Here is a 16,794-nt window from a genome sequence, read left to right as displayed (position 1 = left end):
CAAGCTGTCCCGGTCCAGGGCACGGATGATCCTGATTGCCCCGGAATGGCCCAGACAGTGGTGGTTCACGGACCTTCTACACCGGTCCCTCCTTCCACACATACGGTTGCCGTGCAGGCCGGACCTTCTCACGAAGTTCGAGGGGCAGATGTTGCACCCCAACCTCTCGTCCTTGAGTTTGGCGGCATGGCTCCTGAGATAGTGCAATATGGCCATTTAAATCTGCCCGAAGATTGCATGGACATACTGAAGGAGTCTAAGAGACCTTCCACTCGGACGTCCTACGCTTACAAGTGGAAGAGGTTTTGTATCTGGTGTGTGTCCAGGAACTTTGACCCAACGACATGCAAGGAAGATGTCATCCTTCCTTACCTTCTGCATTTGGCGCGGTCTGGCCTTAATGTTCATTCCATTAAGGTTCATCTCGCTGCCTTGACTGCCTACAGGAAAAGCCCTTCACAGACTTCCTTCTTCCAGATCCCTGTGATCAAAGACTTTTTGGAAGGCTTGAAGAAAGTGTTCCCTCCTGTCAGGCTTCCTTCGCCTTCATGGGAATTGAATGTGGTGTTGTCCAGTTTGATGAAGGAGCCTTTTGAACCCATTCATAAGGCTTCGTTGCAGCACCTGTCCTGGAAGGCGGCGTTCCTCGTGGCCATTACATCGGCCCGCAGGGTGAGTGAAATTCAGGCGTTGTGTTGTAATGAACCTTATACTGTATTTCATGCTGCTAAGGTTGTTATGCGTACTCACCCTAAATTTCTTCCCAAGGTTATTTCTGACTTTCATGTCAACCAAACTATAACTTTGCCTACGTTTTTTCAGAATCTTTCATCTCCAGCGGAAAGGTCTTTACATTCCCTGGATGTTAGGAGGGTGTTGAAATTTTATCTGGATAAGACCAAAGGTATTCGTAGGTCAGACCAATTGTTTATCAATTATGGATCGGTCAGGACGGGTCTTGCGACCTCTAAGCAATCCATCTCTAGGTGGATTGTGTCCTGCATACAACTATGTTACCAGAAAGCTAATAAGACCTTAGGAGGTAAGCCTAAGGCTTATTCCACCAGGGGCAAAGCTGCCACGACAGCCTTGCTCCGTAATGTGCCGATTGCAGAAATTTGCAAGGCCGCCACTTGGAAGTCGGTTCATACCTTTGCTAAGCATTACTGTCTGGACACTGATGCCAGGGCGGATGCTCAGGTTGGACAGGCTTCGCTGCGGAATTTGTTCGCACAATAGTGGTGTTGGTTTCTTTTCTCCACCGCCGCTTTGGTGTGGGGATGGGCTTGCCATTCTATTCACTAGATTATGACTATACACAGAGATCCCCTACTACAGAAGGAGTAGTTTCTTTTCTGTAACTCCAGTTCTGTAGTAGGGGTATCTCTGTTATAGTCATAAGCGCCCGCCCTCCCCCCTCGGTGGAGACAGATATTTATGTAAGGAATGCTACAGGTCTGGCGTGTTATGCCTTCAAAAAGAACTGAAAGTAAGAGGGACCTGCAGGGCATTCTGGGATACTTTGAAGTTCTGGAAAGTTCTCTTAAAGGCACAGTATCCTATTCTGAGCCACATAATGGCAGCCTATGGGGCTTGTCTGTCCATGTCTTCCTCTCTATCATCCAGAGGGGTTTTTGCCTAAGGCAAGGGAAATCTGGACAGGCTTTGCTGTTTTGTGGATTTTTGGTGGAATTTCTAGCTGAAGTACTGGACAGTGTAGCCTGTTATAGGCTGCATTATATGTCTTTAAATTCTCTCTTAAGTGTCTGTGCAGTTCTGCATTTTTTTCGACACTTTAAGAGATTATTTTTGATTGCTCCGGGGTCCACGCACATGGGCGGGACTATTCACTAGATTATGACTATAACAGAGATAACCCTACTACAGAACTGAAGTTACAGAAAAGAAACTACTCCTTCTTTCTCTGTCTTCAAAGTGAGAGGATTTATGTGACAACCATTCTGGCTATTGGGGACAGCTTGGGGAATGCTTTGTGATTCCGCCAGGTGGGAGCACAAAACTTTTTCCCTACCTGTGCTGTTGGAAATAGATAGTGTCCTGAGGGTTGGGGACCCCAGAACACCATCCCCAATCCGGCCGTATCCTCCGGGCCAATAAATGACTGTGAGAGGGCTGCATACTCCCCTCCACATTTTCTAAGTGCCAGCCCCTTGAGATAGGGTCCCAGGGGTCTTTTCAGGCTCAGGGGGTCAAGCAGCCCTCCTCCCCTGTATTAAGATATTGGTCTTGGGAGATGGGGGTCCCTGGGGCCTCTTAGAGGTTTGTGGTGTGCCCCCTCCACAATATTGCTTATGCGGCCCGGGGAATAGGGTGCCCAAGTCCTTTTTAGGGCTTGAATAGGAGGGCTGTGTGCGGCCCCCTTTACTAAAATATTGGTCTTTGGCGATGGGGCCCCTGGGGCAATGCACATTCCTTTCCCTAAATCATAAATGCACCACCCCTTTGTTCCCCGACCCACTTCGGGGGATGTTGATTTTTATTGAGCGGGAGCCTGCACATTTTATTTACATATGTTGCGAAATTTAAAAAAAGGTTTTCGGCCCCTGGTGAGTTACCTAGGGGGTCAGGGTATCCCTACCCTGCGTCTTATGGCTTTTCAAAAAAACATTTTTACCAGTTATAGATGAGCCTCATTCTGAGGAAGGATCTCCTGAGCTTAGAAAGCATCACTTGTTATCTCTCCTCAGGGCTAATTCATCTCCTATGTACAAGAACATAACATGTCTTTAACCTCATAGATGCTAGTAAACATCCCTCCCCAGTGCTGCGCTGTCCATTGGAACCAGTGCTGAATGGACGTCCAATGGTCGTGCGCAGCACTGGGGAGGTAGTGCTGCCGTCGGCCAACGCACCGACGCAGCACTTAAGGGGTTAAACTAACCTTTAAATAGAAAATAGCTAAATAGTTTATGACCTGTATTAAATGCTTGAACAAAAGGATATTGAATGATTCAACTAAAAGCTCACCCATGCTGCTTGGAATTCTATTGAAACATTTGTACCTGTGTGTGATCTAAGACCAAAGAAAGAATGTAACTATCCAGTTACAATAGTAATCAACTGTAGATATCTTTCCTGCATTCCTATGTGTAACCCATCTCCTCAATTGTTTTTCGATAGCCATATAATTTTTTCCTGCGTATTAATAATCAAAAATGATGCCTTAGGATGTTGCTTTTTATGCTTTTATGATCACATTAAAGGCATTAAGAAACTTAGTCCACAACAATAGACTGCAGAGGGGTTATTGTACTAAATATAGTGTTCAGAATCTTTAACTGATGTTCAAGATGTCATCCAACCAAGCATTCACTTTGAACGAGTATCACAATGCTGTAGCACCATTTTATCAGGTAAACCTATGTGTGTGAATGATTGAGATACCAATGAAATACGAATGGCAGCTGACAGATTGTAAAATTAGGAAACAGTACTTCATATATTACCTTTTATGAAAAAGTTGCAGCAAGGTTGCTCGCTTTCAATAATGATTTCATTTATATTTCCATCGTTTTTTTCATTCAGGCGGACGTCACGAAACAGTGATCCAGTGAACTTTAGCAAGTTGTTGAGCAATGGTTATGGAGATGATTGGATCCAACAGCGCAATGATAGGGACAAAAAGGCTCAGCAGAAGTCAAGCAATAATGAAAAGCCTAAAGGTACATGAAATGCTAAGAATAAAACTCCAGAAAGAGAATTAAGATACAAAACTTTATGTCCAACCTATTTCCAGTAGAACGGAAATGCACCCCACCATCTTATAGGCACTGTAATGCTACATGTGAAATTTAACCAGAGTCCTTTTGACTCCAGAACCAACGAATGAGTAAATGTACATATATACTTTTCCCTTTAGCAACATAAATCTTTTATAAGAGTTTCAATGACCAAACATATAATATTCCACAGGAATTTGTGATAGTAAAGAAGCACTGTCTATGATAGTGAAGGTTAGTGCTTTGGATTATTGGTGAACAGCATTTCCCAGTGAACATTTGCAGTTTCACATCTCCTGTCTGTTTATATTCATTAGTGAAAACACTGAGAATGGGCAGCAGCGGAAAGGATGTAAATGAATACCTGGAAGAAATAGTTGTTTACTTTTAACAGTGGTTATCCAGGAATGGCACCCTCCTTAGATTCATAGCCTTAGAATAATTCTCAGCTTTTGTGCCTGAGAGTTGTTCCAAAGTAAAACAAGCATTAGAAATGCAATAGGTCTCGCAGCATTAGAGTTAGTGCTTTTAGAATTGTTTATGGTTTTTTTTGTAAATCTTTAGCATGAGGTTGAGGGTGAGTGAGGGTGAGTGAGGGTGAGGGGTTGAGGGTGAGGCTGAGGGTGAGTGAGGGTGAGTGAGGGGTTGAGGGTGAGGAGTTGAGGGTGAGTGAGGGTGAGGCGTTGAGGGTGGGTGAGGGGTTGAGGGTGAGTGAGGGTGAGGGGTTGAGGGTGAGTGAGGGTGAGGGTGAGTGAGGGTGAGTGAGGGTGAGGGTGAGGGTGAGTGAGGGTGGGTGAGTGTGAGTGTGAGTGAGGGTGAGTGTGAGTGAGGGTGGGTGAGTGTGGGTGAGTGTGGGTGAGGGTGAGGGATTGAGGGTGAGGGGTTGAGGGTGAGTGAGGGTGAGGGGTTGAGGGTGAGTGAGGGTGAGGGGTTGAGGGTGAATGAGGGTGAGGGAGGGTGAGGGGTTGAGGGTGAGGGGTTGAGGGTGAGTGGGGGTGAGTGAGGGTGAGGGGTTGAGGGTGAGTGAGGGTGAAGGTGAGTGAGGGTGAGGGTGGGTGAGTGAGGGTGAGTGTGGGTGAGTGTGGGTGAGTGAGGGTGAGGGATTGAGGGTGAGGGGTTGAGGGTGGGTGAGGGGTTGAGGGTGAGTGAGGGGTTGAGGGTGAGGGTGAGTGAGGGTGAGGGGTTGAGGGTGAGTGGGGGTGAGTGAGGGTGAGGGGTTGAGGGTGAGTGAGGGTGAGGGGTTGAGGGTGAGTGAGGATGAGGGGTTGAGGGTGAGTGAGGATGAGGGGTTGAGGGTGAGTGAGGATGAGGGGTTGAGGGTGGGTGAGGGTGAGTGTGAGTGAGGGTGAGTGAGGGTGAGGGTGAGTGAAGGTGGGTGAGGGTGAGGGGTTGAGGGTGATTGAGGGTGAGGCGTTGAGGGTGAGTGAGGGTGAGGGGTTGAGGGTGAGGGTGAGTGAGGGTGAGGGGTTGAGGGTGAGTGAGGGTGAGTGAGGGGTTGAGGGTGAGTGAGGATGAGTGAGAGTGAGGGTGAGTGAGGGGTTGAGGGTGAGTGAGGGTTTGAGGGTGAGGGGTTGAGGGTGAGTGAGCGTGAGGGTGAGGGGTTGAGGGGGAGGGGTCGAGGGGGAGGGGTTGAGGGTGAGTGAGGGTGAGTGAGTGAGGGTGAGGGGTTGAGGGTGAGTGAGTGAGGGTGAGGGGTTGAGGGTGGGTGAGTGAGGGTGAGGGGTTGAGGGTGAGTGAGTGAGGGTGAGGGGCTGAGGGTGAGTGAGGGCGAGGGGTTGAGGGTGAGTGAGGTTGAGGGTGGTTGAGTGAGGATGAGTGAGAGTGAGCGTGAGTGAGGGGTTGAGGGTGAGGGGTTGAGGGTGAGTGAGTGAGGGCTTTCCAGTCTTATGTTTTTTCTTTTCTAAAACAAACAGTGGTCAGCAGGAAGGAAATATCTACAGCAACGTATTTAATATTTTACACTCTGATTATTACTGCAGGAAAAACATAAAAATACACACATTGTTAGCTTCAGTTCATTTGTAATGTTGCTCATATTAAATTGATTTTAATAGCAAGAGATTACTAAGTGCTTTGTGCCTGTTCTGGTGGCTCAGTGGACCGATGCATCCACTGCAGGGGTTTGTGTTCGATCTCATAGACACAGGTTCAAATTCTGGCGGGGCCTTTCATCCATCTGAGGTCGATAAAATGAGTACCATTGAGTTGGGAATGTTAGATAGAATCTGTGAGGCACAAAAATAAAATGATCTGTCTGTGCTTAAACGGTCGAAAAGCCTTGAAAGGACTTGCTGAGAAACCAACGTCTCACCTGAAAACCCTGCTCGGATGCAGGGTTTTGGAAGAACCTGTCTGAGCGAGATTTACTGCTGGAGAGATAGAAAGCATGCCGTGTACGCGACACACCCCTGCACCGGATTCCTAAATGTAAAGTCGGCGAAGAGGAAAGTAGCCTAGCTCGCTTCCCGGAGCCTCAGTGGGTGAGTGCAGCATCTGCATGAACAGGCAGAGGTGCACCCGCGAAAGCGGGTGATCGGCTTCAAATCATGCCTGCAGCAGGTACTAGCGCACACAGGCAAACTGCATACCAGGTGGACCGGTGAAAGTAAGAGTGTGAAAGACGCGCTGGTGAAATAGCGGGGCACTACAGGCAGCGTGCACAGGAATGCGGGCTCATTACAGGCAGCGTGCACTGGTGCTCGCGGGCGCACCACAGGCAGTGTATCGGAGAAAGCGAGTTGCAAACCCGCACGGAGGCTATACATTTAAACTCTAGGGGAAACAAAAAAGAAGCCGGAGGGAAGAGAGGGGAGGGGGGAGGAGAGCGAAAGGATCGGAGACACAGCGACACGGCGGGTAAAATAAACAAAAAAAAAGCCGGAGGGAAGAGAGGGGAGGGGGGAGGAGAAATGCGACACGGCGGGAAGGGGAGGGGGCGGAGCGGGTCAAATAAACAAAAAACAAGCTGGAGGGAAGAGAGGGGAGGGGGGAGGAGAAGTGCGACAGGGGAAATGCGAGACATTTTTTAAAGAAAATACCTAACAAATGCTTTTTGGTCAGTTCCTCACACTGGCCACTATTGCTATAGGTTGCAATTCATGATGGAATGTGTTAGTGCAGCAGTTGCCCTAGATCTCAGACTAGGGATCCCCTCCTAGATCTTAAAATCAGTATTGCAAAAACACCAGAAAGTCAGTTCGCAGGCAGCACTTGTTTCCCGGAAGCAGATTTCACAGCTAATCTTTGTGAGTCATCTTAATCACAAGAATGTTAATTCTGAGTATGGACCTTTAACCCTGAGTTGCTGAGTTTGAACTGTAAAAACCAGGTTCGAATCACGATGTAAGCTCAACATCCCGTGATTTGGGGCAAATCAATTAATCTCCACAAGCCTATCAGAAAATAAATCTGAGCTTGTGTAATGTACCTGGTGCTCATGTAAAGCGCTCCAATGCCCTTAACCGAGTGTGTGGTATACAGCACTGGCAGAAACAAAATATATAGATGCTTATTATCAAGAGCCGTATGTCTGTGTAGTGTAGTACAGCTGTCACTCATGAGGGAGATAATGTACAACCCAGTAATTACTATCCCTTTCATTGTTTAGGATAGCCAGAGCACCCTCTGTCTAAGTCTATAACAAAAGATAAATGTAGTATTGGATGCCTGAAAGACACTGCGAGCACTCGCTTGCACGTGCACTGCCTCTTGATATACACTCCTGTGTCTGTACCCAAAACGGCTGATCAAGCTAATTTGCAACGCGTGGTAACACATGTTTTTGTTATAGTGGCGAGTCTGTTCCTGAAACCACGCATTAACGGGAGTGCTGGAGCAAACCAGTGATTTTGCATTGCCTTGACCAAAAGCCAATTATAGATTAAATACACATGCTTTTAAAATAGGAGTTATAGCCAATATCACTATTGTGTTTTTTACATAAAGCCTAATTCTAGGGCAACCTATTTGTGAACCCGGACAAATAGGGGTACTGGTTCATATGGAGAAGAAGTAATTTGCCCAGGGTCACGCGTTATGTGTAGCACTGATGCCAGGAATAGTTTCGATGTATGTCCACAATCTAGTTCCTGAAACACGTCTCCTCTAAAGCTCCACTTTCTTACTAACTGTTCACGCGCTCTCATGACTCAGTGCCATACTGTGATGGCAGACTGCGAGGCACTTTGTGTCTGCCTTCATGCCTGCTGACTGCAGCACCAGCATGACTGCCCAAGTCCGGGAGTCTCAAGTAAACCGCCCGGCAGTACCAAAAGTACAGTATCTGTGGCATGGAAATAAAACAGCATTCGATAAAAAAAAGCAGGCACTGGGGAACAGGAGGGAGAAAGGAACAGTGTGTGGAGAGTGGTTGGGGGATAGGGGAAGAACCAAGATAAGAACATGATTTACAGGCCTGTTCCATGACGGGCGGAGAAGCACAGGGCAAGCAGCCACAGGGGCGGGAAAGGGAACAAGCAACAGCGGTAGGAGGGCGATTGTTGGTTGGGATGAGAAAAAATGCAGAATAAGGAAGAGCAGTTTTACGATGGTCATAGAAGCACAGGGCAAGCAGGCTTGGGAGGGAAAAAGTGACAGCAGGAGGAGGGTGATTGGGGGACGAGTCAAGGAAGGAGATAAAAACATTCAGCGCTCAGAATGAGTGAAAACACGAGCGACCCTGAGGCAGCGTGCACTGGTGCTCGCGGGCGCACCACAGGCAGTGTATCGGAGAAAGCGAGTTGCAAACCCGCACGGAGGCTATACATTTAAACTCTAGGGGAAACAAAAAAGAAGCCGGAGGGAAGAGAGGGGAGGGGGGAGGAGAGCGAAAGGATCGGAGACACGGCGGGTAAAATAAACAAAAAAAAAGCCGGAGGGAAGAGAGGGGAGGGGGGAGGAGAAATGCGACACGGCGGGAAGGGGAGGGGGCGGAGCGGGTCAAATAAACAAAAAACAAGCTGGAGGAAAGAGAGGGGAGGGGGGAGGAGAAGTGCGACAGGGGAAATGCGAGACGGCGGGAAGACGGACATGCACGCGCCCGTGACTTTTAAGGTCAATGCGCATGCGCATAAGCTTAATGCGCATGCGCATTGACCTTAAAAGTCACGGGCACTGCAAGGAATCGCCACGATTCCTTGCAGTGCAGATAAAGAGTGGATAACTCGCAATACTCTCGCCTTGCTCGATGCGCATGCGCATCGACAGGCGAGACCTAAAAAATTTGGAGCAGAGTACTTGCTGGAAAATGTTTCTTTTTTAATACCCATTAAAGTAAATGTTATTGACTATTTTGTTTTCCTCTCATACATGTCAAACCTATCACAGTACTGAAATTAATTATTTTTGTTGTATTTTTATTTGATGTCAGTTGTATTGCCCTCTGTTAACCCTTAGTGTATTCTTGCATTGAAAGCCTTCCCTTGGTGCTTCATTACTACCCTCAAAGTAAGTTTCATACTAGATGAAACAATGTAATCTTTCAGGCAGTAGATTGCTTCTAAGCTTTTTGACTGCTCGTCCGTCTTTGGCTGGCAACATATTGTTTAAACTGAAATTCTCTTTAAATTGGTATGTTTGATATGCATGTGGAAAACATCCTTATCTGGTCACACAAAGGGTCCACAGTACCTGTAAGAGGATCAGGCCTCCCGAGTGCTTACACCAAGGTGGCTGATATTCCTCTAGTGTGGGCACCCTGCTCTGTACAACTGAAGATGGGTCCTGCCTTCTTTAAAAATCTCAAGTTAGAGGGTTCTGGGTAAGAGAGGTGATGAACACCTTCGGATGTGGTCACCTAAGAGGCGGATTAGCCACAGGGACAAGTAGCCCATTGGCTACTCTCCTTCACACCCCTAATGCCCCTCTATCTAGGATGTAAGGGGGTACCCCTGACACCAGAACATTAGATCTGCTTTGACTGCACCAAGGACAAAGAATAGACATGTGTCTATAATGCCAGGACTCCACAAAGAAAAGGAGTTAAGTTCTGCACATGTGGTAGCCACCCTGCAACTGCTGGATTACGACTCAACCGGACCAGAGACTGGTGCCAAAAGGAATGTGAACCACTCAGCAACTGAAAGGCAACACCAGAATTCCCTAGGGCTAGAGGCACTACTCCCCTGCAGACGGCAGAAACAAACTGCACTTCCAAGACCAAAGAAGGACTGTCCGTTGGGCTCCGTCGAAGAACAGCCCGAAAGGAACCGGCCAGGTGCCTTCTACAGTGTTCCCCTGGACTTCTGGGAGAAGATTTGCTACACTGCTGTGTTTGCAGTGGCCAAGGTTTTTTGGTGGTCTGTCTGACTACTAACTGCTTTACTTGATGCTTCAGCCAGAGGGAAATCACCCTACAACTTCAATCATCCACACCTGTGGCTATACTGTCGAGAGTTTGCATCTGCTTCCTGCCTGCATTGTCCCACCTGGTAAACTCAGCTCCTGTACTGCCCGTTAAGCACCAAGGAGAGTCAGGTACACCTCTGCATCTGGGACGTCCGAGCTAGGTAGAGCTGTTCTGCCTATTGATCCCTGGCCCGAGGGCTCCTCCGAGCTTAACCATCCAAGCTTAGTATCCAGTGGACTCCCCTTAACTCACCTTGCAAGTGACAGAGTGTCACAAGTACTGCTTTTCAGCACCCGCGGCTCCTGCGTTCAGCACCAAGACAGCAAAATCATCTCTTCACCCAGACTCCCTGGCCATGGTAAAATTGTTCTGACTGTCTAAGCTTGTTCTGGGAACCTGCAAGACCCTAACTCCAAGTGGGTTCCTTTGAACTCATCCTGCAAGTGACCAAGTATCACCTTGTGTTTTCTCCGCAGACCGCAATGATAAAGTTTGACAGCTCTTCAAAGTAATGATTTATTAATCACTGTAAAATTGATAACTCTGGGTATACGGGTTGGATTTACTTTGCTTTGGTGTCTAAATTAATATAAACATTAGCAATATTTTGCAAAACTGGTGTCTGATTTCTTTTAAAACATGTAAATTACCTATTGTCCATGTTCTGTTCTCTGAAATGCTTAACACATGTTCCTCCAAGTAAGCCTGACTGCTCTTTGCCACACTACCAGGACTGAGCTAGGGATTTTCTAAAATAAATCCGAGGTCTAGCTTTGGGTGTTGTGTTAATATTATATGGTAAGGCCTCCTATCTATACTACATAATATTTCCACCTTGCTTGCTAGTGTTAAATGTTACTGGTGGATAAAGTATGTTTTTGGTTGAGAATATGATAGGACATTCTTTTACTTTTAGGAGGGGTAGTACATGCCTTCACAGCGCTGCACTACATACTCCTTATCAGCCTCTTTTTCCCCTCGGTTTCTAGCTTTCACCCTTATTTTCTCTTGGCAACAATATGAGGGCACCGTGCTGGTTAAGCTGTGCAGAGGGTATCTGCACTAAAATAATGTCAGATATGATCTCTTAAATGTTTTTAAATTTTTTTGTAAGTTAAAGAGATCGACGATCCCTGCAAGCAAACAGGAATTATTCAGCATTTATTGACCACGATGCAGGACTAGTGTTACAAATAAGTAACTTTTTCTTTTATTATAGTTAGCGGTAGCTTAAGTCTTGGTGCCGTGTTGGGTGAAAGGGTAAGCTTATGTTAGGATTATGGAAAAAGTAAGTCTACGGGCCACATGTATCAACCAACTTTGCATTTGCCGTTTGTGAACACAAAAAGGCTTTTTAAATGTATCAAAACCTATTTTGCGATTCGATATCCTGATACCGAATCGCAAAATGGGTTTGCAGTTCGGTATTTGGAAGGGATGTGTTTAGGGTGTCCCTTCCAAATAGCGAATTGCCGCGTTATGTATGAATGTTTTGTGAATGCTGTCGGAAAACATTCACAATTTACCACCTACTTCAAGTAGGTGGTATCGCATTCGCAACGGGAAGGGGCCCCCAAGGGACCCCTTCTCCTTTGTGTATGTATGCAAAAACGAGCAGGCAGTGGTTCCATGGATCACTGCCTACTTTAAAAAAATGTAAAGAAAATGTTTCATTAAAAAAAAAAAAATGCAACCTGTTTTCCTTTAAGGAAAACGGGTTGCATTTAAAAGAAAATGCTTTATTTAAAAGCAGTCACGGACCTGGTGGTCTGCTGACCCCAGCAGGCCACCACCAGCTCCGTGATTTTAACAAGTCATAAATTGCAACCTACCTCTAATATTAATGAGGTAGGTCGATTTGCGACCCCCTACAAACCGCTTTATGAAACTTTTGGACTCATACATTTGTAAAAGTGATTACCTAATTGCAATTCGCTATTAGGTAATCGCTTATACAGATGTTGATAAATGTGGCCCTAAATGTAAGTACTAGATTTAGGGTTGACAATTGTTAGTACATGGTTTACGGTTGATGTAAATATGCAAACTGTGTGGTTGTATTATTATAGTAGGTATTTACATTAGAATGATGTGGTAGGCTGATTTAGGGGTTTCTTTGCTGTTGTATTTCGCTGTTGTGGCATTTGTTCTTCAGCAAAAGTGGGATCAGCACACAAGCTCCAACCCCATGAAGTAACCATCCTAGATAGTGCAACTTGTAAATACCCCTTGTCCTTATGCAAATTTGTTGGGAAAGCCGAAAATGGGGGGATAGATAGATAACAATAAGAGTGATGTTTACTAACTTCCCTTTTCTCTGCTTGCATTCTTTCTAAAGTCTTTCCTTGCTCTTATAACATCATTATTATTATTGTTAAACAGCTTATAGAGAGCTTGGTTACTCCAACGCAGTGTCCCCACGCTAGTACACCAAATTAGTACCCAACAGCTGGACCAGAACCACCCACCCACCCTACAGCAAGAGCCCCCAAGGAACAGCTACAGAAGCCCTATTTCTGGCCACCAGGGGGATAGTGGAATAACCACGTCTTAAGTTTTTTCCGAAACAGAGTCTCCAATGGGCACGTCTTTAAATCAGCAGGGAAGTCATTCCAGGCCTTTGCCGCAAGGAAGTCGAAGGAACTCCCACCAGCCCGTACCTTCTGAACCTTAGGCACAATCAACTTTGCCGTGCCCAAGGACCTTAGGCAACGTGCAGGCCTATAGGCGGTAAGAAAGGGGTGCAAGAAGCTAGGACCTTTCTTATTGAAGATTCTGTGGCTGAAACACAAGGCCTTAAAGGTGACTCTGGCCTGTATGGGAAGCCATTGTAATTTCCTCAAGGACTCACCCAACAAAGCCCGTCTAGGACTGTTCTGAATTAGGCGAGCTGCAGCATTCTGAACCTTCTGCAGGATGTTGAGATTTTTTTGGGTCACCTCTAGGTACAAGATGTTGCAGTAATCTAAACGGGACGTAACAAGGGCCTCTATAATGGTACTTCTAGCATCTAATGGGAGAAGATCGAGGATTTTTCGCAGCATCCTAAGAATGCCAAAACAGGCACCAGCCTCCGCTGATATCTGTTAGGAGTATGAAAGGGAGTCGTTGAACCATACTCCCAGATTCTTGACCTTGGCCTTAGGGGTCGGAGACGGTCCCAGCTCCTCCGGCCACCACAGGTGTGACCAAAGAGAAGGTTGCTTACCGACTACCATCACCTCCGTCTTTCCCGTATTCAAATGCAAACAGCTGAGCTTCATCCAATTGGCAAGCTCCCCCAGGCAAACCTTGAACTTGGCAGCTGTTCCTGCCTCCTTTTGCTCCAGGGTGACAATCAACTGTGTGTCATCAGCATATGACACCAATACAATATCTGCCATGGGGCGCATATAGATATTAAATAGGGTAGGGCTGAGAGCCGAACCCTGCAGCACCCCTTACGACAGAGGACAGACTCTGGATTTATAAGTATGCTGTAGAACCTGGAAGGATCTATTCTCTAGAAAATGTTTAATCCTTCTCCCTATCACTCCACCGACCCCGGCCTCCCCCAACCGCTCCAAAAGAAGGCCATGGGAGACTGTGTCAAAAGCGGCACTCAGGTCTAGAAGGATCAGAGCAGTGGTTCTTCCCTAATCTGCAGCAGTTTTCAAGGCCTCTGAAGCGAGAAGAATGGATGACTCGGTACTGTGTCAAGGTCTAAACCTTGACTGTGTTTCATGGAGTACTTGTCTCTCTTCCAGGAATAAGGACAGTTTACTGTTAAGATGCTTCTCCACGATTTTAGTGATAGTGGGGATGTGCGCGAGGAGCACTCCAAATTCAATTCTAAACTAAAACTATTTTAATCAACTGGTGCTGTGGCTGATAAGGGTCGTCACTCCTTGAATATACTGTAGTTAAGACTAGCCAGAGAGCTAGTCCAGTCACGCACTGTTCACTTGGTGCTATCTCACACCTTTAACAATATTCAAACTTAATCAAATTTTTTTTATTGCTTCACATTCATTTAATTTTCATAATCACATCGAAAAAATTCATGTTTTAAATCACATATTTTGATTCAGTGCCAATACATTTTGTAAACACTGCTATTCATAAGGTCAATTATCGTAATATTTTTCAAACATTTCAATCAACATTACAACATAACACATATTTGTTGCGTGCCCGATGCATTTCGGTATTCAGGTGGTACCTTCCTCAGGGGCCACGCTATAAATAAAAAATTGATACTTGCGCACTACTCACCCGCAAAGGTCTAAAGGCGCTTGTACGAATACCGCTGTGGAACCCATCCTGGCTTTCCCTGTGAGGCGTCCACTCCTGGGCACCCCCAAGGTGGAGGCCAGGCATCCTTAGCGTTGTGGGGGCCGTTATGGAGATTAAGCAAGCTATTGCCCAGAGTGGCAGAGAGGGACTCCATGATTGGAATAGGCACAGAGGCGAGAATTATCAGGTCCGTGGAATTTTGAGCCCAAGACCCGCCGAGGCGGGGAATTGAACCCTGGTCCCGGGCTAGACCTCTGCATCAGGGTCTGCCGCTCTAATCATTGAGCCACACTTCTCCACTATAATACCACAATATGCAATATATGTGATCATACCACAGATATGATCACATATATTGCATTTAGATACAACACCAGCACCCATGGGCATATAAAACAATTACATTTTTATTTATTTTTTCATTTTAGAGTGGCCCCTGAGGAAGGTACCACCTGGGTACCGAAATGCTTCGGGCACGCAACATAGATGTGTTATGTTGTAATGTTGATTGAAATGTTTGAAAAATATTACGATAATTGACCTTATGAATTAGCAGTGTTTTCAAAATGTATTTGCACTGAATCAAAATATGTGATTTAAAACATACATTTTTTCGATTTGATTATGAAAATTAAATGAATGTGAAGCAATAGGAAAACATTTGATTTGGGGAAAAAAAAATCAGTACTTAACGCATCCGATTTCCGCACCATAAAGGGCGCAGAACGTCAGTGAGTAGGTCATGTATTTCTAGGCTGAGTTTGCTAAGAGACCCACAGTTAAGGGAAAGGCAAAGCAAAGGGTCAAATGCAGTCCTCATTACCTTCCCTCTTTCTCTACCTCCCCTGAAAGAAGGTAACCGGAAGTCACAGTACGCACAACTTTCTAAGGTGCTATCAACTGCTATTGAGTTGATGCAATTCGAGTCCGCTACCCTTCTAAGGTCCAACAGTTCCGCAGAGGCATAAACACCTGTGTACTCAGTGAAAGGTACAGGGTCCTGGCCCTTGGAGCCATCCGGGCCAAGACAGGCTTGCCTTTGGCGCGCCTTGGCACCCTCTTGTCCTTTTCCTTGACCCACCATAAGCAACCAATACAGACCAATTTTTCTAAAAAAATGAGTAGGGTCTGGTCCAAACTTCCTGTGGACAAATGGGTAGTTGAACTTAGGAAAACAAAGCCAGAGTATAATAATGACCCAATAGAAGCAAAAGCGCGCTTTAATCATTGGCTAGAGGAATCTCTTGAGGCGACTCTGCCTAAAACTGAACTCTCTCATCGGAAAGGGGCGAATAAAAATACTTGGTACACCCCTGAATTGAGAACTCTCAAACAGATATGTAAACATAAGGAGAGAAGGTGGAGGAAAGATTACGGTGAAGATAGTAAAAATGTTTACAGATTAGCCTTACGCAATTATAAGCAGGCTATAAAAGTGGCCCAGTCCAACTATTATCAGGAAAAAATCTCTTCAGCTGCCAGTTCCTCCAGGGAAATCTTTAACATTTTTAAATCTTTGGTTACCCCTCCTACCCCCGTTATGGACTCAACTCTGGCACTCCCGCGCTGCAGGGACCTGGCAAATTTCTTTGCCGCAAAGGTAGCAAATATCTATGCATCCTTTCAGGTGACTGCCACAGGTGACTGCAATAGGTCCAACCCCCCCCTGGCACAAGACCTACCTACGCTTAATGAATTCTCTCCCCTAGACGGCGACAAGGCCCAAGTGCTTCTGGGGAACTTGAAATCTGGATCACCTAGTGATGTAGCTCCACCAACCATCCTCAACCTTGTCTCAGACACAGTGGCCCCTGTGATACAGGATGTGATTAATACATCCTTGGCCGCTGGAGTAGTCCCACCTATGTGGAAACAAGCAAGAGTAAGAGCGTTATTAAAAAAGCCCAACCTCAACCCTGATGACTGTTCCAACTATCGTCCTATCTCCTTGTTGCCAACTGTTAGCAAGATCGCTGAAAAACATGTCAACTCTCTTCTATCCACCTTCGTTGAAGCTAATAATCTGCTACATTACACCCAGACTGGGTTTAGATGCAAACAGGGCACTGAAACGGCCCTTGTGGCAGTAGTTGAGGAAACTAGGAAGATTCTGGACGAAGGGAAATGTGCGGCCATATTATTATTAGACCTCAGTGCGGCCTTTGATACCGTTAATCACACGATTCTTACTCAGAGATTGAGTAATGTAGGTATCACTGGGACCGCACTGAATTGGCTTAGCTCTTTCCTGTCCAATCGTACCTTTTCGGTGTTTGAGGATGATATAGTTTCACCTCCAATACAGCTTCAATGCGGTGTTCCCCAGGGGTCATCCCTCAGCCCTACTCTATTTAATATTTACATGAGACCTTTGGCTGAGGTGGTGCTACCTTGGGGAGTACAATTGGTAACATATGCTGATGATACTCAGCT

The 16,794-nt window shown here is 46.1% G+C and overlaps 1 protein-coding gene across 4 annotated transcripts in view; it reads left to right on the top strand.

Moving 5' to 3' along the window:
* The window catches only part of C4_1H7orf57 (chromosome 4_1 C7orf57 homolog), a 242,188-nt gene that overhangs the window by 190,923 nt on the left and 34,471 nt on the right, over positions 1-16,794 (top strand). For all 4 annotated transcript variants that reach the window (XM_086964899.1, XM_086964896.1, XM_086964897.1 and 1 more), the window contains exon 7: positions 3,547-3,683. In XM_086964899.1, the coding sequence (XP_086821025.1) occupies positions 3,547-3,683 (137 nt within the window). The remainder of the gene's footprint in view (positions 1-3,546; positions 3,684-16,794) is intronic.

This window comes from Lissotriton vulgaris, chromosome 4_1 (assembly GCF_964263255.1).
Source record: "Lissotriton vulgaris chromosome 4_1, aLisVul1.2, whole genome shotgun sequence".
NCBI classification, from domain to species: domain Eukaryota; kingdom Metazoa; phylum Chordata; class Amphibia; order Caudata; family Salamandridae; genus Lissotriton; species Lissotriton vulgaris.
The sequence above is the reverse complement of the archived record's forward strand: the minus strand, read 5'-3'. Positions and strand labels throughout refer to the sequence as shown.